This window comes from Molossus molossus, unplaced genomic scaffold, assembly GCF_014108415.1.
Source record: "Molossus molossus isolate mMolMol1 unplaced genomic scaffold, mMolMol1.p scaffold_m16_p_15, whole genome shotgun sequence".
In the NCBI taxonomy this organism is placed as follows: domain Eukaryota; kingdom Metazoa; phylum Chordata; class Mammalia; order Chiroptera; family Molossidae; genus Molossus; species Molossus molossus.
Window position 1 is genome coordinate 54849837 of NW_023425350.1, and position 23818 is coordinate 54873654.

A 23818-nucleotide genomic window follows, 5' to 3' on the forward strand; every position below is an offset into this window, starting at 1 on the left:
AACAATTCTAACACTGCTATTTTGAATAGACCTAATATTAGGTGTCTATAATTTGGACCTCTAAAAATAACTAATATTTTCCCTACAATAATGAAAAATGCCTGGGAGGGGGTTGTCTTTTAGGTAATGCAGAGTACTCAATTTCTAGGTCAGGAAATTAAGTTCAGTCTCCCCTCGTCCATTTTCTCAACCTCACAGCCAGGAATGTCAAGACCTTGGTTAACATGGTAGAAAGGAGACTAACTTATTTTTTTCTCTGGAATGGGTTTTAGCCACTGTACCCTTTCTTCTAAGAGTTAAGAAAACATTTTTAGCTTCTAAATGATAAGCAAAGACAATGTTTTACAACGGCTGCAAAATTCTCAAGTTTCACAAATAACTGTGTTGAGACACAAATTTGAGTCATTTCTTTCTTTCAATATATTTTATTCTGATGAAGTTACAAAAGTAGATACAAAATACTTTGAAAAAGTACAATAAACTTAGAAAAATAGATAAAGCCCCTAAAGATTTAAAAATACAACATAGATTTTCATAAAGAACATTTAAAAATATTTTAGATGGTAACCAAGACTAACTTATGCAAGCTATTTTTTGATGCAGACCAAACACAGAATGTTCTATAATAAATCTATGCACACTGGCAATCCATTTGGATTTACAGAATACTTGTTTGGAACAGAATCTGATGATGAGAGAAAAACCCAAGTGGATTTCGAAGCAGTTGCTTCAATAAACTTACTATCACATTTAACATCCCCCAAGAGCCTTTTACAGTCTGAAATATCAGTATCGAATACAAAAACACAGGAAGACTGAGGGACTACTATTTTCCCTCTTTGCCAGAATTCTACAATAGTAAGTCCACGTACTGAACGGCTATCAGGAGGAAATAATGTCCCTGTTAAAGGTGCTCAGTTTGGTGTCCGAGCTGCAATTTTTAGGCCAGAGTCCTACAGACAGAAGACACCCTCCCCTAACCATGAAGGGTTAACACCAGTGCCATGACTGGGGCTGCTTTGAAACAAATTTCTAGGACCTATATTCTTTGGGCCTGATTTGTTTATGCTTCTGAGGTAATAATGTTAAGCTTAGAAGCTCCACTTCTAGTATAACCGCACTGCTCAGAGAAAAGGCCAACAGTATAATCAGAAAACCTCAGCAATGTTTGCAAAAGTTAAAATCATCAGGATCATCCTCTTGCCTCACATGACTAGGAAAACTTTCCTTTGGTTGATATCAGAGTCATGATGGCTCCAGATTTGCTTTTCTTGAGCAGTCAGCTACAAGAGTTAGGGCTCTACAAGTCTAAGACAAAAGGAAATACTTTGTAGCTGGCAGTTCTCTAAAATCACTTTATTCAGTCTGGAGAAGAATAAAGGATACATTTGGCTGTCAATACAAAAACTGTAGTACAAAGAAGTTTCAATATTTAAACAAAAACCTCCACATCATTCTCTAATTTTTTTAAAAGGCCTGAAAATAAAAGCACCAAAGGATTAACTGCATAATGTACAAAGCACTCTCCACCCCAGACTGTTATCAGGTATGAGTAGATGAGACATTGAGAGGAGATGACTTGTGATTAGGAGCGGTCAGGGTAGGGAGTGTTGTCAAACAAGCAGACCCTGGGCACAGGGAGATAAATAAAAAGTGAGAGGAGTCCAAGACAGACTGATTTCTTCCAACTCATATCAAAAGTTGGCCTTTTAGCCAAGTCGGGAAGGGGCCATCCTCTCCCCATCCCTCCAATTCTCCTGCCCTCAACTCCTTGATATTTAGATGCATTGTTGGTTAAGCCGGATTCGTATGTGAACTTGGTAATGTTTTTATTTTTTATTTTTAAAATGACATTCTGAGTCTCAAATTACCAACAATTTTACTTGTGTCACTAATAAGCTGCCTTTACTACTATTCTAACGTAACCGTCTTTGATTCATTTTGGGGCTGAATCATGGAGAGAGAGAGAGAGGATTTCTATCACTGAAAATAAATGGAGAAATGTGAGAACCCTTTGTTTTGAGAATATTAGAAATGATGGTGCAAGTACAACCCTAGTTGAGAAATCTGACTTTATTCCTTGCAGACTTTTGTAAATGACCGCCTGACAGGGACCTTTGAATAACCTTAAAATGTGGATTGTGGAATGTCTCAGAGGGCTTTTCTCTTTTTTTTCATAAGTGATTATCCCACTCTTTTAATTCCTGAAACAATGAAGTATGATTTCAGCCTAATTAGATGAGATGTTTTGTTTCCTTTAAAATTCTGTATATATTTAATAATTTATTGAAATTGAATTATTATAAAAATGGAGTTTCTAAGTAATCCTCTTCCTTATATCTAGTGGAATAATAAAAATAAATAACAAAAACACTCTATCAAAATTAACCTCTGCCAAAGCCATCAAGAAGCTAGTGAATACTTTGCAAAAGTACCCCTCTGAAACAGAATGCCGATGAACTTCAAGCGGTGCCAGTCTGGCAGGTCTTTAGTATACTTGTGCCTCAATACATTTAGTCAGAGTTTACTAAATCCTAGAAACCTAATGAAAATCGGATCTTTTCTTCACTTAAGTGGACGATTTTTTTTTTTTATCTGAATAGAAATAGAGTAATTTCAAGTTTTGATACAAAAACAACACAGGATAAAACCCCTATGAGGGCTCAATCCATCCCTTGACTATTAACAGAATGAAGATATTTACTTATCTCTCCCATGTTGTCTCCTTTAAATGCGCGCACGCACGCACACACACACACACGAATAGGAAACACACCAAACTTTTAGCTCTGTTATAAAATGTGTACACCTTTTAAGGTTTTTTTAAATTGTGGTTTTCCTTAAGTTTTATCCTTATTGGGATAAAGTTGGTGCATTTCTACAGTACTCTTCACTAAGTCTCAAGATAGACACACACACACATGCATACAGAATTCTTTAAAAAAGGAAACTAAACACAAAACAATCAAGTAATCTGAGTATTTTCTTCCATCCTCCTATCCAGCATTTCAAAGCCTTCTGAAAGGCAACATGAATGAAAATAGTGGTTTGAGACCTAAATTTGTAATTTTTTGGAAGTTTGCTTTTTGCCAGCCAAAAGCTATATATTCAAATACATACGAAGTATTAAAAAAATAAAAACGAAAAACAACAACAACAAAAAACCTGCAAGACCATCTTAGATGCCTTAGAAAAAAATTATTTCTGATACACACATACTCCTCCTAAACATTTAAATAGGCTCGTATGTGAATAAAATCCCAAATAAAGATTTAAAATAAAGTCATTTTAGAATTAACTTTGGTTTCTCCCATACATGTCATATGATGATTTAAATGGCAATCATGGATTTTGAAAAAATATGTTTTATCTATAAAACACTAGTAAAAACTTCAAACTAAATGGTTATCCAAAGTGATACAAATTGTTCTAAATCTTAAGGAAACTTAAAAATACCTCTTCTATAAGTAGAATATAACCTATTTGACTGAATTATTAGCAAATTTGTTGTGGAAACTTGTTAATAAATTATTGGTGGAAATTCTTAATATCCATTATGCTGTAATCTGAAACAGACTAAATCATTTTCTTTAATAAAAGAATAACAAGTAAACTGATAAACTACAGATTAATCATCACGTATTAAAACCAAGTGTGACAAGAGTGGTGACATAGTGCCTCAGATTCGGCTGTATCCTGAATTTCTCACTCCGAAAGTATTAGGCCACCCTACCTTTGGGACAATTTTTATCAGTAGACACAGACAATAGGTGTCTTTATGCTGTTTTTCTTAAAGTTTGTATCACTAGTCTATAACAGATAGCAATGAGATAGCTCTAGCAGTAGGTGAAGCAAGAGGGTAACTGTGTACTAGAAGAAACATTTATCTGTCTTTTGATCCAAGCTTCTCAATTAATTCCTGAAGAGGTGCCAACTCACGCCTATCAATCAGATTAAACTCCTAAAAAGAGAAGAAAAAGAAAATTTAAAAAGATCTAAAATGAAAACTCTGTAAATGTCAAAGTATTCCCAACCCTAGTTTTCTGAAATCCAAAAGAATAATGATCTCTGAACATTTAAAAATGGAATAATTTTTACTCCTTTTTAAAATATAGGGGACTTACTAAATAAACAACTGTATGTAATAGCATGATGTTACTGGGTAAAACATTAAAAGCAAAATTGTATTTTTACATTTACATAGAAATTATCTGAAAACTGTACTCTGAACCTTTGCTAGTGGCCACGTCTGGGGCAGCAGACCTTTTCCTTTCATATACTGTAGGCATAGCTGTCCTCTATAGCTGTGCCATGCAACAGGTCTCAGAAGGAAGATAGAGAAGAGCACAGTACATTCTCCTTTGTGTGATACATAGAACTGTAATACACAATTATCTTCTAAAAAGCTGCTGGTTTTTCCATCAAAAAATAGTATCTAGACACATGTGTATTTTGCATATAGAATTATATATCTCTAAAGTGAGACTAAACAAGTCTCAATTCTTCGACATTGTTTTCAAACAATGTGAATTATTTTGATTTTTGAAGTTTCGAGCTGCTGACTTCATAAGATCTGGCTTTAGGTGGGACTTCTGGAAACTGAACCCAAGACAGCAAGTAACAGGTTCTTCCAAAAGTTTCTCTTTCAGGCATAAACATCTCATGAAACAACCCAGCTTCAGACGTTTTTCCATCGCATTCCTTTACCCAGCAGTGGTGATGGAACAGAAGGGTATGGACAAGCTTTCTTGGGTTTTTGGTGCTCCTTGTCATATTCTAACCACAGACCTGGGCAGCCAGAGGCAAAAAGCCCAAAACGGGGATGATGCTTTCTATGTTGCTACATACATCAATGAAATAATGTGGAAAAGAGAACCTGTTTTTGCTTAGCTCTACATCTATAACTAAGACTCTATAAATTGCCCTTTATTAAAGTTACCAAGCCAAGCATATCAAAGTTGAAGGACACAGAAGTCAATATGGTTCAACTTACCTGAACAAAGAAAATAAAGTGCTTAAAGGAGGTGTTGAGGTGGGCCTCCTCTTGCAGTTGCATCACAGAATCAAAGTGCTGGTGATAAATATGGGCATAAACCCTGAACAGACGCTTTAGAATGGTCTTTGCCACAGACATAAAGTTTTTGGGAAACGGGACACCTATAATCAAATATACATATATATCCATTAGTTTTTTATCTAACTGAACAGCAGAAAGTTTAGATACGGCCATGAGCAACTCCAACAGACAAACACACACATTCACAAATACAAGCCTACTGCCATATATATATTTTTTAAAGGCAAGGAAAGAAAAAATCCCAAACATGAGTTACGCTCACATGCCATACCTTTTTATTACTGTCTTAGAATAGCAGCAGGCAGGTTTCAAAAGTTGTATATAAGATGCTACTGAATCAAAGTTAAAATAAACCTAATTTTAGTTGTTTAATATTAAAGAGTTTCTTTCTAAGATTAAATGCAACAATATTAAGCATTTTGACTATAAATAGAAAACTTTTACTTTTTGTAACCTATAACTCTAAAAAAAGTTTTTACACACTCAACTAGACTGGAAACTCTCCTAAGCAAAAGAAAAAAAACGGCACACTTCAAGTCATCATAATCTACTGTTTACAAGTATTTTATCTTCTGAAATAGTCTGAAAAGCCAGTTTTCTTAAAATAAGAATACAAACTTTTTATTTTATTTTTTTAAGTGCTATTTTCATTTTTCTATAGTCTAAGAAGGGGATCTACTTCCTGAAAAAGGGAGGAAGGGCAGCTCCCTATTTTTCAAAGAAAATATATACCTGCTTAGAAAAGAACTGGGAGAGGGTTTGGTAATTCCTCTCCAAGCAGTATAGGTAGGTATGCAACTGGTTACATTCCTGATAATTTTGGTTAACAAGACCAAAATCTCTTAGAAGGTGGGGGTAGGAGAAAGACAATACAATGGGCACTGAGTACAGTAAATGCACACACAAGAAGGAATCTGCTTCCAAAATAACCTTCAAGGTCTGTTCCAGAACATTCACTCTTAAAAACATTTTCTTTCTTTAATCTTTCAAAGGACAAAAACAGAAACACTCTCTCCTTCTCTGCACTTGGTTTTATTTCTCAGTCCTTAATAGCTTGAAATTTAGTGTATTTTGCTCTTCTAAACTGATTTTGTGGGGGATTCCCCCCACTCCCAGTCTTGGCTAACAATTTGCCCTTTCAAACATTATTCTGGAGCTTATGGGCATGTTTTCTGAAACGGGTCTTGTACTCATGTACTAAAAAGATGAATTTTTATATCAAACTCCTTTTCAAAATTTATAAATGGGTACCTTGCTAAGAAAATGAAAAGTAGTAACTTGGATATACTAGTTTAAAAATGAATATATAATTTTGTCTAATATAAGTAAATAAATGGCATAAGTAAGATGTGGATAATAACCTAATGAGGGGGGGAAGAATCACAGAACATTAGGATAAATTATTGATGAATGGGAAGCTGAGAAAAGAGAATAAAGTCAAAAGTATTCTTTCTCTTCAATAAGGAAAACTTTAATGAATAAAGAAATTTAATTTGTTTTAATCTAAGCACTTTCAAGCTGAATTTAACAAGAAACATTCAAGCACAGTCACTATACAATAACAAATCTATGAGAAAGGAAATAAAATGCTTAATAATAGAATGGAAAAGTTGACTAATAGCAAACAGACCAAGTGTAACATGATATAACTACTTCTCCTGAAAGAACCTTTAATTAGACTGCAAAAAGGAACCTGCTATGGTCTGAATATTTGCATCTTTCCCCTCTACCCCACCCCACCCCCTTGCAAAATTCTTATGTTGAAGTCCTAACTCCTGGATGGCATTAGTAGGTGGAGCTTTTGGGAGGTGATTAGGCCATGAGGGCAGATCTTTCATGAATGGGATTATGCCCTTATAAAAAGAGGCCTCAGAGAGCTGCCCTTCCACTCTGAGTTTCCTAAGGAATTATTTTGAAATGTGATAAGAAGTCAGCAGTGTGCAACCTAGAAGTGGACCTTCACCAGAACCCAACCATGCTGGCAAAAGACTTTCAGCCTTTAGAACTTTGAGAAATAAAATTCTCTTCTTTATGTACCATCCACTTTCTGGCATTTTTGTTATAGGGGCCCAAACAGACAAGACAGGATCCAATGATATGTTGTTCATAAGACACCCTTACACTGAAAATGACAAGGACCAATCTCATCCATAAATACCAATCCCAAAATCTTAATAAAAATATTAGCAAATAAAAAGTACTCTTCCAGGAGAACAATAAACAAAAAAATGGAGAAAACTTTATGGCCATCAACAACAAATACTGGAAAAGTATCTGATAAAACTATACAACCGTATACCTGACTTAAAAAAATTCACACACCTCTAACCAAAAGCAAGATTCTAGCTTAATGCTAAAATACTAGAAGCACTCATAAACGGAAACAAGAAAAGGATGTCTGCCATTATCAGCATTAGTCAGCACTGCTCTGGAAGTACTAGTTGTAAGAACAATTAGGTAAGAGTTACACAAGAAGTATACATTATCAGAAAGTGGCAAAACTACTATTACCTTAATATGATGTAATTGTATACTTTAAAAACTCAAGAAAAACAACCCAAAACAGGAACAATCAAATTCTGATGGTCAATTATGAGATTTATATGAAATCAACAGCTCTTCTACATACTAAACATTAGCCAATTGGAAAATAAATATTAATAAAAAATATTAAAGGCCTAGGAATAAACTTAAGAAACTTGAAGGATTTGCATAAAGCAAACTATAGAATTTTATAAGAGGAGATAATAAATAAGAGACATGAATAAATGAAGAAATATACCTTGTTCTTGGACAAGAAGACTCCATATTGTCAAGAGAACAAGAATCCCTATATTAATCTACAATTGAATAAATTCGTAACAAAAATCTCACAAAGATTTTTTTTACCTTGACAAAATGATTCTAAGTTCTTTGGAAGAACAAATATCCCAGAATAGTCGTGAATATTCTGAAAAAGAAGAGCAAGTAAGAGAGACTAGCCCTACAAGATGCTCAAAGATATATGGCCATGGTTAATTAAAACAGTGTGGAATTTCTACAGAAACAGATATAGCGATTAAAAGACTCCAGAACACTCGACAACTTGATAATCAGGAAAGAAAAGACACATGTATGTGATAAATAGTACTGGACAAACTGACTAGCATTGTTATAACTGGAAAAAAATGAAGGAAACAGTGAGAAAAAATTCCTGACAGAACAAAGACTTAAATGTAAAAACAAAACCACAAAAGTACTAAATGAAAACATGGACAAATATTTTTATAATAGTGAAGTAGGGAAAACCTTTCTAATCATTGATTAAAATCCAGAAATCATTAAAGAAAAGATTAATAAGACAAAATAAAGTTATATATAGCAAAAACACTTGATGAACACAGCAAGACAACAGGCAACCTGGAGAAACATACAACATTTATGATAAAAAGCTAATATCCTTAACATACAGAGAAATGAACAAAGGATAAAAAGAGAAAACACATAATGATCAATAAAACAAAAAAATGCTCAATCTCATCAATGTCTTAAAAATGTACCTTAAAACAAACTTATTTATCTAAATTATTAAAAAATTTAAAAAATGAGTAACAACCAGTATTGGTGAAGAAACACAGGCAGACACAAACATGTCTGAAAGGAATATACATTTATAATCTTTCGTAGAGAAATGTGAGTCTGTTACATTTTTAAAAAAGTAATAGTGTTAAAAGGCACACACTTATCATTTAAAAAGAAAACAATTCTACAACATTAAACTCACCAATCTTAGAAGGAAAAAGAGTTTCATCATCAAGTTGATCCTGAACCCAAGTCATCAAATAGTCAATGTATTTTGGTGCCGAACATTTGATTGGCTTTTTAATATTAGTACCATCTGCCCAATGATATTCATATCTGAGGAGAAAAAGGTTTTACTGGTAAAAATTTTCACATTAACAAATTATGCAACTTGTAATCAAAGTTGGTTCGCACTTTGTCAACAGAAGTTATATACATATCTCTAAGTTATCTCTAGTAAATTACCTAAACTTCTACTGAAAATTACTGAGTTTCCTAAGGAATTATTTCGAAATGTGATGGTTATAACTGGAAGAAAAAGAGAAGATAATATGACAGCATGCCAGAATGGATGTTTCCTAGCACAAACCTGGGAAAGAGAAAGGAACTGCATTCCTGTCTTTCAGACAGAGGATGCAGAGGACGGAGGAAGAGACTGAGAGATCACCACATTCTAAAATCCTTGGCCACTTGCCCTGGCCAGTTTGGCTCAGTGGTTGGAGCGTTGGCCTGCGGTCCGGAGAGACCCGGGTTCGGTTCCCGCTAAGGGCATGTACCTCGGTTGCAGTTTGTCCCTGGCCCTGGTTGGTCGTGCGGGTGGGAGCCACTCGAAGTGTCCCTTTCACATCGATGTTTCTCTCTCTCTCTTCCTCTCTCTACCTACCACTCTATCTGTACAAAAAATGGAAAAATGTCCTCGGGTGAGGATAAAAAATAAATAAATAAATAAAAATAAAATAAAATCCTTGGCCACCAAATTATCATCAACAGAGTAAGATCATAAAATCTTGTTTCTTGAAGAGAGTGTTAAAGAAACATCCTTAAGCATGCATTTTCCCCCCACCCCTCACCTTTGCTCAACTAGAATGATTAACAAGACTTACACAAAACTTCACTGTGCAAAGCATTTAAGCCATAGATAAGTTTAATTTTCTTACTTATTTTATTTAAATTTCTTTTAAGGAAGTTTGAGAACTAAAACAACACAAAATAAAAGCATCTCTCCAAAAATACTGTAATAAAAATGGGACTACAAACTCATTGGGGACCTATTTATCCTTTATACCTATAGCAAATTCAGAAAACACAAATTTTCCCCCAAGAGGTAATAAATATCTTGATACCAACTATCACCACATAAAAGCAGTCATTTTCTATTTTGAAAACTAGAAGGAAACACCCAAGTCACACACCATCACAACATATGGGTGACAAAGAGTTCCATTTCTTAATATTTCTTGAAATTTATTACAGTCAAATTTTTTAAATCTAGCATCTTTACGCCAGATAACTAACACAGCACAATTTGGAAGCAGTTAACACTAAAATACAAGAAAAAAGAATTAAATATTTAAAAGTCACCTAAAAACTTGATTTCAATAAATTTTAAAAACAGAAACAGCCAGGCCAGTATGGCTCAGTAGATTGAGCATCATCCCATGCAGTGAGAGGTCCCAATTCCATTCCAGGTCAGGGCACATGACCAGGTTTCTGGCTCAATCCCCAATAGGGGGCGTGTAGGAGGCAGCTGATCAATGTTTCTTACACTGATGTTTCGCTCTCTCCCTTCCTCTCTAAAAAATTAAAATAAAAACATATTTTAAAAAGATAAAAAACAGAAACAGAACCATGTTAATAAATTCTAATTTTTTCCCTTCACTCCTCCAATTAAACATTCACATTACTGTAATGCAATTAACAAAATCAAACACTAATTACCTAATGCCTATGTATTTAATAACTAAAAGCTTATAGGTAAGTATTCAAGAACTCATAAAATTGAACTGCTTTTACACAAGCAGACAAGAAAAAAAACTATTATTTAATTTCTATCAATTAGTGATTAGCTTTACTTAGTAATCTAAACATCTATATAAAAAGCAGTAATATGTACCTTGGACCTGCAGACATGACTGGACAGCTTGCTTCAGTGCAGAATTCTGTAATAGTTCCATATAACATGTTGATCTGGTTGAAGAAATCCACAGCTGGTAAGATAATAGCAAAATTGTGTTAAAATACCCATGTAAACCCAACAAAATATTAGACCTCTCACTTGAAGGAAAAATAGAAAATGTATTCAAATTCTTGGCTGAATCCTTGAGAAATTCAACAATCCAGGGATTCTGTAAATTCTCTTCTCTTTGTAAGCCGTCATACCTAAGTAAACTTTTAGTATACATTCATTTTTAATATACTAAGCTTTTAACAGCAGAAAAATAAAAATCAGAGATAAGTCTAACTTCGTGGTGACTGTTACAATATACAATTTGATTACATCCAAGGGAATGAAAAGAGCCATAACTTCTATTCACCTGGACCAGACAATATCATTTGTTAGCAAAGTGTTGTGAAATAATACATTGTGAGGGAGAAGGTTTATCAGCTATTATCAACAGGCATTTAAAAAAATCTAATTCATCATAAAAAAAATTGAGGCTATGCATATTGAGAACATTAAAAAAAAAAAAAGACACGGGATAATGTTCCTTGCCCTGGATTCTCCATCTAACAGAAGGGACAAAATTGTAAGAGATGAATAATATAAAAAGGTAGTTATACAAAGGCCAACAATAAGTGTGAGAGTTCAGAGAAAAGGCAACATATTAAAGAGCTGAGGTAGTCAGGGAGTAGTACCTAAAGGAGCTTCAGCTAGATCTGCAAATACAATGGAAGAGGAAGGTGAATGAAACAACTTAACTGAGTGAAACATATTACATTCTGTACAGAGAGAACCACATAAGCCTTAATATCACACACATTTTTTTTTTTAAAGATTTTCTTTTTTAATCCTCACCTGAGGACATTTGTCCATTTTTTGTTCAGACAGAGTGGGAGGGAGAGAAAGGAAGAGAGAGAGAGAGAGAAAAACAGCGACGTGAAAGGGACACATGGAATGGCTGCCACCCATACGACCAACCAGGGCTGGGGACAAACTGCAACCAAAGTACGCGCCCTTAGCGGGAACCGAACCCAGGTCTCTCTGGACCGCAGGCCAACATTCTAACCGCTGAGCCAAACTGGCCAGGACTTAAAAAGATTTTTAAATTGATTTCTAGAGAGAGAGAGGGAGAGAGGGAGAGAGAGCGAGAGAGAGGGAGGGAGGGAGAAAGAGAGAAACACTGATGTGAGAGCAAAACATTGACTGGTTGCCTCCTGCATGCCCTGACCCTAATGGGACTGAGCCCGCAACCTGGGCGTGTGCTCTGACTGAGAATCAAACACACAACCCTTTGGTGCATAAGACAATGCCCAACCAACTGAGCCATACCAGCCAGGGCATAACCACACAAGTTTTAAAAAATGTTTTAGTTTCCTGTCTAAAAGAGTACCTAAAAATCCACTAGGGCCTTTCCAAGTTTCTTAAAAAACATATTAAAGGAACTTTGTACAAAACTTCCTCACTTACAAACTTTCCTCTTAATTAGTCATTTTTCTAAGAAAGCAATACCTAAGTACTCAATATTCAATCAAAACAAAGAGTATGCTCAGATGGTGTGCTAGTTTATTGGTCTAAAGAGCTATTTTCAACCAGTGTTCTGCAAGAATTTTTAAAATATGCAATACTTGACTATTTAGTCAGGGGCACTGACCTCTTTTCCCTTAGATTATCAAATAAAAAAATGACAACAGCCAATGCTATCGCTTGGTGAGGATGAATCCAAATTATACCTATTTCTTTTTGTCAGATCAGCAAAAAATATTTTTTGGTACGCCGCAGAATTTTAGCAATTAGTTATGGGTACTATGTATGAGACAAAAAACAGTGAAAACTTCTTGTCTAATGCAACTGTTCTCTAAATGTGGTCCAGGGATTCCCTGTTTCAGGGGGATCTGTGAAGTTGGAACCATTTATTATCATTATTATTATTATAAAATATATTTTTATTGACTTTTTAGATAGAGAGGAAGGGAGAGGGGGAGAGAGACAGAAACACTGATGAGAAAGAAGTATCAATTGGCTGCCTCCAGCACGTACCATACTGGGGATTGAGCCTGCAAGCTGGGCATGTGCCCTGACCAGGAATTGAACTGGTGACCACCTGGTGCATGGGACGACACTCAATCCACTGAGCCACACTGGCCAGGCTATTATTAGTTTTTAATTGATTTTTTTTTTTAAGAGAGAGGAAGGAAGGGGGAGAGAGAGAGAAAAAGAGAAACATCAATGTGTTATTCCATCTATTTATGCATTCACTGGTCGATTCTTATATGTGCTCTGACCAGGGATGACAATACCTTGGATATCGAGACGATACTCTAACCAACTGAGCTACCTGGCCAGGGCTATACCTTGTTTTTTTCTCTTAGTGATATGAATAATGGCTTTTTTTAAAAATCCTCATCCGAGGATACTTTTCCATTAATCTTCAGATAGAGAGGGAGGGAGGGAAAGGGAGGGTGAGAAAGGGAGGGAGAGACGGGGGGGGGAGGGGGGGGAGAGAGAGAGAGAGATCGATGAGAGACACATTGACTGGCTGCCTCTGGCGTGACCCCAACCAGAGCCGGGGACAAATTGCAACCGAGGTACATGCCCTTGACCAGAGTTGAACCCAAGACTCATTGGTCTGCGGGTCGATGCTCTAACCAATGCTCAGGGCATGAATAATGGCTTTTTAAAAAAATATGTTTTCTTTATTGATTTTAGGTAGAGGGAGAGATCGAAACATTGATGAGTGAGGACATCGACTGGTCGTCTCCTGCACGCCCCCCACTGGGGATCGGGCTCACAACCTGGGCATGTGCCCTGACTGGGAATCAAACCAGCGACCTCTTGGTGCATGGGTCAATGCTCAACCACTGAGCCACACCGGCCGGGTGAATAATGGCTTTTTAAAGAGTGGGAAGAAACAAAATTTTTCTTAATGTGGCTACTAGAAAATTTTAAATTATATTTGTACTTTGTATTTCTATCAGATGTGCTGATCAAGGCAAAAGTTATTAGCTGATTAATAATACACCACATAAAAAGATAACTAAACACTATAGAAGTAGCTATACCATTGGAAGTATATACCACCACCTATGAAGTAATCTTCCAAACAAAATCAAGTCTGACTGATCCAAGCTCCAAATCTGTGCTAACATGGTAGCTACTAGTCACATGTAGATACTTACATTAAAATAAAATTAAATTCAATATTCAGTTCATCACATTAGCCACATTTAAGTGGCCACAGTGCAGATATAGAACATTTGCATCATCACAAAAAGTTCTATTGGACAGTATTGCTCTAGATCTAACATTTACAGGAAACAAAAGGAGGAACAGAACATGATAATCAATGTCTTAGGAATATAATCAGCAAAATTCACACTGCAGAGAATAAATGAACAAATGAAATGATTTCTTCAAGAATTACAAAACAGCAAAGAAAAAAAGACTATAATGAGGGGAAACCTAGGAGCAAGAGATTCAAGAAACACATGTACATATGTACAAAGGAATACAGCCATAAGAAAAGATGAAATATTGCCATTTGCGACAACATGGATGGATCTTGTGAATATCATACTAAGTGAAATAAGTCAGACAGAAAAAAATCAAGAACCATATGATATTACTAATTTGTGAGATATAAAACTGGACACGCCAATGAACAAACAAGACAAACAATCAAAAATTCAAGACACAAACAACACTGTGGTGGTTACCAGAGAGAAAGGGCAGGGAGTAAAGGGTAAAGAGGGTCAAATACATGGTGATGGAAGGAGATTTGGCTTTGGGTGGTGAGCACACAATGCAATATACAGATGATGTATTACAGAACTCTACACTTGAAATGTCTATAATTTTATTAACCAATGTCACCCCAATACATTTAATTTAAAAATTTAAAAAGGAAAAGAAACAGGCTTTCCTGGATCCTGATTTAAACCAACTATACATAAAAAAAATACATATATTATATATATATATATATATATATATATATATATATATATATATATTCTTATTGATTTGAGAGAGAGAGGAAAGGAAAGGGAGAGAGAGTGAGAAAGAAACATTGATCAGCTACCTCCTATTGGGGGATCAAGCCCACAACCCGGACATGTGCCCTGACAGGGAATTGAAATGGCAACCCTTTGGTGTCTAAGACAATGCCCAGCCAACTTAGCCACACAGGCCAGGGCCCGACCATACATCTTTTTTTTGTAGAATGATTTACTAGCAGTTCTGGAACATGGTCAATATACAGTAAATGTTGTCAATATTCTACACTGCCACATGTCCTGAAGAATATTTACATAGCCTGGCTGGTGTGGCTCAGTTGGTTGAGCTTCGTCCCATGCACCAGGAGGTTGAAGGTTCGATTCCTGGTCAGGGCACATGCCTGGCCTTCAGGCTCCACTCCCCAAAGGGGGCATTCAGGAGGCAGCCAATTGATGTTTCCATCTCTCCCTCTCCCTTCCTCTATTACATATCCTGGTGTCTCACAGGGCTGCCTGTCAGACATCTGAGGTCCTGACTGAGGCAGGTTTGTTATTCTGGTGAAGGCATCAGAAAACTCCGTACAAAGACTGTCCACCTGCCATTAATTTCCTCTCTTCAGGAGGGCCAAGGATGCCTTACTTTCAAGTCATCCTTTTTTCTGTTACCAATGTGTGATTAAAGTAACTTCATACCAGCCAAACCTGTTGGATGAGAACCACTCAGAAAGGTCTGGATTTTTAGGTTTCTCACTGCAAAGTGATGCTCCTACAGATTTTACCTGAATACCAACCATACACTTTTTTTTTTGAGAGAGAGAGAGAGAAACATGGATCAGCTGCCTCTTGCACTCCCCCTACTGGGGATTACATGAAATCCCGGCATGTGCCATAACAGGGAATCGAACTGGGACCTCTCAGTCCATGGGACATCACTCAATCCACTGAAACACACACAGGCCAGGCCCAACCACACATTATTATTATTTTTTTTTTAAAGAAAAATTTATAGGATAATCAGCAGAAATGTGAACACTACTTGGATATTTGATAACATGAAGAAAACGATGGCATTGTCATTACCTTTAAAAAGGGAGTTGTCATTCAGAGATACTGAAATCTTTATAGATGAAATAATATTCCACTTCAAAATAATCAAGGTGAGATACACAGAAGAATCGTGAATGGGCCATAAAATGATCATTGTTAGAGCTGCATAATGGATACCTAAGAATTCATTGTACTAGTCTCTATACTTTTGTATGTTTGAAATTTTCCATTAAAAAGTTTTAAAAACTACTGGAACTTTGGAAATTCTTAATAGATTAAACGTTATCATCCAGAACTGTTCTTATCTCAGAAATTATATATTCTTAATATTCAAATCTCTAGCCTCAGTATATTCTTCCATGTCATGCCCTCACTTTCTTGAACTCAACAGGTACTTTCAGTTCATGGGTCCCACCACTTTCTACCAATCTCTCAATTTCCTATGACTACTCTTTTTTTTTTTTTAATATCCTCACCCAAGGACATTTTTCCATTTTTTGTTCAGATAGAGTGGGAGGGAGAGAGAGAGAAACATCAATGTGAAAGGGATACATTAAGTGGCTGCCTCTCGCACGACCCAACGAGGGCCGGGGACAAACTGCAACTAAGGTACATGCCCTTAGCGGGAACTGAACCTGGGTTTCTTTGGACTGCAGGCCGTTGTTCTAACTGCTGAGCCAAACCGGCCAGGGCATTATGACTACTCTTAAGTCACAACAAATAAATGACTGAAGATATAAATTGCAATTGACTTTTCTGTATACATAGTAGGCAGATGAGAGCTGCTGAGAGTAGGAGCACAACTAACTATACAGAAGGATTTCCTACAAAGTTATGGTCCACCACAGGTAGAATCTTTGCATTTATCAATCTTTTCTTTGACCTTACACAGTTGCATTCTCCCAAGTCCTCATCATTTCTCCTTAGGTTTCTCTACTCACCTACAAAAGCTACAACCAAGTACTCTAAAGAGAACACTACAATTTTTAATATATTTGTATTTATGTGTTTCTTTACAGATAATTATTATTTTACAACTCTCACATACATGTAAAATAAAATTCATTAACAAAAATATTTGAGCAAATCTTCCTATACACCAGTAAAGTTGAATGTTATTAAAAACTTACTGTTAACAGCAATCCATTCATTGAGATCCTCTCCCTCTGGCAACATAACAGCTTGTCTCAGATTCCCACTTCCTAGAGTTGCTTCTGCATGTTTTAAGAGTTCATACTGATGAGACCCTTCAGGGATATTCTTCTTTGGTTTGAATGTTTTAGAAGAGCGGCTGCTGCTGTTAGGTTAAAAGAAAAACTGTGTCAATTTTTAGGACTAGAAGCAGAATGGTAAAATTTTAATGGCATAATATAAATTGTTCTATAAAATAAAATAAAAAATACTCCCTGAAAAGTGTCAGGATTTGAGGATGGGGTGGGTGATGATCACAATAAAAGAATGCTTTAAACTTTTTTTTTTTTAAATTCTCACCTGAGGATATTTTTCCATTCATCTTCAGATAGAGTATGAGGGGTGGGGTGGGGGGGGTGGGAGGAACCTCTATGTGAAAGACACATGGATTGGTTGCCTCCCTCATGACTGCAGCCCGGGGGCCAGCGACCAAACCAAAAGCGAGGTACACGCCCCTGACCAGGATCGAATCTGCGACTCTTCAGTCCACCAGCCAACACTCTAACCGCTGAGCCAAACCGGCTAGGACTTAAATTTCTTTCTTCATGTATAAACAGGATTGGCAGCACAATTTCACATAGAAGGCAATTTAACTATGCCTCATGAAGCAGTCTAGTGTAATAGAGAACTTGAACCAAAAGAAGAAAAAACCTGGATTCTACTCCTTGATCGGACAACATCTCTGTGGCTGCTTGAAAAACCTATCTTCCTTTTGGGCCTCAATTTCCACCTACACAAAATGGTGCTGGGAGGAAAGCAGACCTAAGATTCTAATAGCTCAAAACACCAGTTTCTATACCAAAATATTTGGGATGCTGTTAAAATCAAACCACAGTGGAGATAACAGCCTTTTTTTTTTTTTTAAGTTTTAAGCAGGAAAAATAAGAGAGACAAAGACAACTGGTTATTGGGGAAAAAATAAGATTTTAGCCCTGGCTGGTTTGGCTCAGCGGTTAGAGCATCGGCCTGCGGTCCAGAGAGACCCGGGTTCGGTTCCCGTTAAGGGCGCGTACCTTGATTGCAGTTTGTCCCTGGCCCTGGTTGGTCGTGTGGGTGGCAGCCACTCGATGTGTCCCTTTCACGTCGATGTTTCTCTCTCTCTCCCTCCTACTCTAACAATACAAATTAAAAAAAAAGAAAAAAAAAAAGATTTTATTGCTATCTCACACCATCCACAAGGTCTTCCTAACATGTCACAAAACTCAGAAACCTTAAATGGATGGATTTCAAATCACAATGAAAACTAAAAAAGTACTTGCAACATACATTACAAAGGATGAACTGGATAATAATGGGCTTCTATAATCTGTTAAGAAAAAGGTAAGGATCCCTTTAGAGAAATGAGCTAAGGAAATGAATAGTCAATTCGGAAAGAAAAATACAATGGCCAATGAACATCTGTAAAGCTGTTTAATTAAAGTAAGATTTATCTTTCCTTAAATTGAGTGTTAAAAGTTAAAACAATTATATTAAGTGTGGTATAGAGAAATTAGCACTTTAATACACCATTAGTGAAAGTGTAAAGTGTTGCCCCAGCCGATTTGGCTCAGCGGTTGGAGCATCAAGCCTGTGGACCAGAGAGTCCTGGGTTCGGTTCCCACTAAGAGCACATACCAAAAAAAAAAAAAAAAAAGAAAGTGTAAAGTGTTTTGGGGGCAATACGGCAGTATATGTTAACACTGAAATGCTTCTCAATATATTCCTCCCACTTCTAAGTATCTCTCTTAGATATAGTAAGGATGTGTTTTTCAAGATTGTTTTTAATAGCGAAAAATCTGGAAACAATCCTAAGGTTTATTAGAAGAATGAATAAATAAACTACAATACATCCACATCACGGAGTACTGTATTGTAGTTAAGAAGAACAAGATACAAGAACAAGACAGAGCTACATGTATTTACATGAGAAGATCTCAAGACATGGTTAAAAAAAACCCAAATGTACAGCAGGAGCCCATTTTGTAAATGCACATAAAGTGTCAGAAAGGATACACATCAAACTGATAGTGGTGGTTACTTCAAAGAAGGGGAAAATAAAATGTGGGCTTCCACTTTACCTAGGTAACTTGAATTTTAAATAAGACTGATTAAGAAACACTAAAAATCAAATATGGAAAGTTTTTTTAACATGATAAATACCTGTATTTATTAGGGAAGTACTAAATTAGCAGGAATGGCCATTTGCAGATAGAAAGCTGTGAGTGACAGAAAACTAAATCTGGAAAACATGGAATGATGGCTGAATATTCAAATACAATCTTTGTCTAAATTAAGACTTGTGATTCAAATGACACCTAGAGAGTGAAAAGAATCCACAAAATGGGAGAAAATATTTGTAAACAATAGATGTGATAAGTGACTTGCATCAGGGATAAAGAATTCTTACAACTCTAAAACAAAAAGAGAACCCAATTTAAAAATGGCCAAAGAGCCCTAGCCAGTTTGGCCCAGCGGTTAGAACGTAGGGCTGCGGTCCAGAGAGACCCAGGTTCGGTTCCCGCTAAGGGCATATATACCTTGGTTGCATTTTTGTCCCTGGCCCTGGTTGGGTCATGCGGGAGGCAGCCACTCGATGTGTCCCTTTCACGTCAATGTTTCTCTGTCTCTCTCTTCCTCTCTCTCCCTCCCACTCTATCTGAACAAAAAATGGAAAAATGTCCTCCGGTGAGAACTAAAAAAAAAAAAAAAAAATCCACCAAGATAGAGATATTAAATGTATATGCACAAAACAATAGAGCTTCAAAACTCAAAATGGCCAAAGACTGCCAACTAAAATTTAAAATAAAAAGATTTTAATGGTCAGAAGATTTGAATAGACATTTCTCCAAAAAAATATACAAATGACCAATAAGCACATGAAAGGATGCTCAACCTTCTTAGTCATTAGGGAAATGCAAATTAAAATCACAATGAGATACCATTTCACATCCACCTAGGATGGTTGTAATCTAAAAGACAACAAGTGCTAGCGAGAGTGTGGGGAAAAGGAAACTCGGACAATGCTGGCGGGAATACAAAATGGTGCAGTGGTTTGAAAAAGTTTGGCAATTCCTCAAAAGATTAAACATAATTACCATGTAACTCAGCAATTCCATTCCTGGGTATAATACCCAAGAGAAATGAACACACCAATCCAATACGAAAATGTGTCGAACATAAATGTTCATAGCAGCCTTATACATAAAACCCAAAAGGTGGAAACTACATTATCAAAAAAACAAAGTTCAGAAGCAATACACAGCCTCACATTTACATCCAAAAGCAACTAAGCAACGTGAATACATAGACAAAGCATTAAATAAACATTAACTCCTAAGAAAAAAACTGGGGGTGGGGGTGGGGGGGGAAAGGCTGTTCTAGTAATATAGAAATTTGCAATTAAAATGTAAATCATACAGACTTCTTGATACAGTGATCATATTTTGAAGACTAAACCCTTAAAAAATAAAAGAGAAAAGACGATCTGGACAAAAATATTCTCAGTAGTACTATTTCATAAATAGCTAAAGAATCCAAATTTCTCACAATAAGGAACTAGGTGGATTAACTCTGGTCATTTTAAAAATTTAATAAAATATCATTTTAAAATTTTAACAAAATGTCAAGTATCTGGGTAATGTCTGTGACTAAAAATGGACATTTATTCACGTATACATCACACATTTGAGCAATATGCTACGTAGAGAGCCACCTGAGAATAATATACAGAGCAATGCCTCTCGAACTGCAGCGCTGCACGTTTTCCTGGGGCGGCATTTTTCACGGGGGTAACTTAATACTGACGATAATAAAACTGGACAAACGGTGGAATAAAAAGCTAAGTCAGTAGGGATAGTTACTAGAAGACGGCCCCAGATTTGAGAAAAACTGGGAGCCCCCAGGTCGTCCCTTCGCCCTCAGGGGCGTTGGGGCGGAAAAGTTTGGAGGTGCTACGGGCCTCAGGGCCTTTCTACTCCTCAACCTTCTTGCTCCGTTTCCCTTGCGTCGACTTTTTCAGCTCCGTCTTCCTCGGCCCACGTCCTCGCCTCTCCCGTGGCCCCAAACCCGGGCAAACCAAGCGCCGGCCACCCGACCCCGGGGCCGGCCCTCGCCTCCGCCGCCCCTTCGCCCGGGCTCCGACCCCCGCCCTCAGCCCTGGACCCCTCCGCCGGGAAGCACTCACAAGAGGAAGCTCATCTTCTATCCTCAGAGGGGAGGGGAGGGGCCGCTGGCCCCTGCCGCAGTTAGGATTCGGAGCCCGCACGGGAACTGAGAGGTAGCGACAGTCCTCGGCCCGCCGACGGCTGAAACACTGGCCGCCGCTGCTCTGAGCCGGGGTCGAGCCGTTTCAGCGGATGCAAGCGATAAGCCCACCTCGTCCGCCTCCCCCACTTAGCAGAGCCGAAATGCGGAACCAGCATAATCTCGCGAGAAAAGGCTTCGCTCTGCCCTGCCCCGCCCCGCCCCCAGCCGCGAGGTACGCGGCTGGCCCCTTTGGTGCACGCCCACTTTTCAGCTCACCCAATCATCAGTCCCCAGGCCAGGTCTTCCTTCTCTGGGAGGCGTGGTGGGATTGCGGTCTTACCCCGGGGAGAGTGGCTGGCTTTGTGGTTGGTCCAGCTGTTTGCTGTTGGTTTATGTTCCCTAGGTAGTGTGAGGCCTCTATGAAAGCCACAATTTTAAAAAATTTAATTTGATTTTTAAATTGACATATAATTCACATAGTATAGAAGTCACCCTCTTAAAATGTATGCTCTAGTGGTGTTTTCCGTATATTCACAGAGCTGTGCAGCCATCACCACTATTTAATTCTAAAATATTTTCATCACCACAAAAAGAAACCGGTACCCATTAACAGTCCTCCCTCTTCTCTACCCCTGGCTGCAATTAGTCTACCTTCTTTTTATATGCAATTGCCTAATCTGGACATTTGATATAAATGGAATCATATGGTCTTTTTGTGACTGGCTTCTTCTACTTAGCATAATGTTTCCAAGAGTCATCTATGTGGTAGCATGTATCAGTACTCCATTCCTCTTTATAGACGAATAATATTCCACTGTATGAATATACCTTACTTTGTTTATCCATTCACCTGTTGATGGACATTTCCATTTCCACTTTTTAGCTATTATGAACAGTTACTATGTTCATTCCTGTACCAGTTTTTTATGTGAACAAATACGTTCATTTCTCTTGGGTATATATCTAAGAGTGGCTGGTTCATGAGAGGGAGCAGAATTTGCCACCCCAAAATAGGCTTTTTGGAATATTGATTATTTTAAGCTGGTTATTTTCAAGAAACAAGAGACTAAGAAAGAACCTTTAACCTTTCCCCTAGTTGCCCCTAAAAACATTTTTGATAGAGAACATGCTCCAGAAAGGGAGCTATTACCATACATAAATTAAATGTGACAGACAGGGAGGAGCCTAGCAAGGCCCTCTAATCAAATTCCTCTCTGTGTCCCATTGTTAAAGGTGGCACAGCAAACATTTATTTACCAAATATTTGCTTTTTCATCAATATGTAAATTGCCTTCCTGTTCTTTGAAGTTTCTGTTCTCTTCTACTTTTCTAAATATTCCAATTTTTCTCTAGTAAGCAAATACTAATATTATTTTTTTAACTTTTGTTTTGAAAAAAGAGAAGCAAGACAGAACAGTGACCAAAAAGCTCATATTTTGGAGGTGACAGTTTGGGCTAAACCCTGCTCGTGCTACTTGATAACTATATGTATGACTTTGATTATTTTCATTACCTTTTGATTCAGTTTTCTCATCTTTAAAATGGGGAGGGGGGCGACATCATAGGGTTGTGAGGATTAAATGAAAGGTAAAGAACGCACTTAGTTCTTAAAACATAGACACACTCAATCAACATTTGCTATTTAAAAAGAAATTTTGACCTCTTTTTTTTTTTGTAATTGACTTTTTTAGAAAGAGAGGAAGGGAGAGGGAGAGAGAGAAACATTGTGGGAACAGGCCCACAATCCACGCAGGCACTCTGACCGGAAATTGAACCAGAAATCTTTTAGTGCATGAGATGACTCCCAACCACACTGAGCCACATCGACCAGAGTTTGACATGTCTTATCACCTCTATTAGATGATCAGCATCCTGAAAGCAAATCCCTGACTGCTTATCTTTGTATAGTATTTTACAGGTGCCTACTGTGGGGTCTTGTGTCAGAGTAGATATTCAGCAAATATTTGCTAAGTAAATGCAATTGGATATTTTACTATTATTTTAGAGTTCTCTCTCTCTCTCTTTCTCTCTCTCTCACCTTTATGTACGTTGGGTTTCCTTACAGGAGAACAATCTCTTATCAAATGGTAGTGAAATGACCAGATATAGCAGTACATATTTCCCGGGAGGGAAGGAAGTGCCTGGATACTTCCCCAAACACCTTTGTAAGGGAGCCATGTGGGAAAACCACAGAGATATTATATCACTAGGATACTGGAGTGAGAGCCACAAGGAAAATCCTGTGTTGGTTCTATACCCTTGGCTTATAAGAAAGAACATAGCCCTTAAATGCTAGAGCAGTGGTTTACCCTGGAAACTAAATTTAAGTATCTTGGATACCTATGTGTTTTCTACGAGAATATTTTTTAAAAATATTTTTACTGATTTTTAGAGAGAGAGGAAGGGAGAAGGAGAAGGAGAGAGAGTGAAACATTGATGGGCTGCATCCAGCATGCTCCCTGCTGGAGATCCAGCCTGCAACCTGGGCATGTGCCCCAACCAAGAATTGAACTGGTGACCTCTTGGTGCACAAAATGACACTCCACCAACTGAACAACACCAGCC

The 23818-nt window shown here is 37.2% G+C and overlaps 1 protein-coding gene across 1 annotated transcript; it reads right to left on the reverse strand.

Annotated features, from left to right (window-relative positions):
* On the reverse strand, positions 1-21423 carry MOB1A (MOB kinase activator 1A). The gene is made up of 6 exons (XM_036262730.1): positions 21192-21423; positions 16969-17135; positions 10752-10845; positions 8841-8974; positions 4994-5157; positions 1-3961 (listed from the first exon to the last, which is right to left on the reverse strand). Exons 1-6 carry the CDS (start codon positions 21203-21205, stop codon positions 3884-3886), a joined length of 651 nt encoding a protein of 216 aa, XP_036118623.1. The 5' UTR covers positions 21206-21423; the 3' UTR covers positions 1-3883.
* Between the last annotated feature and the right edge of the window lie 2395 nt (positions 21424-23818).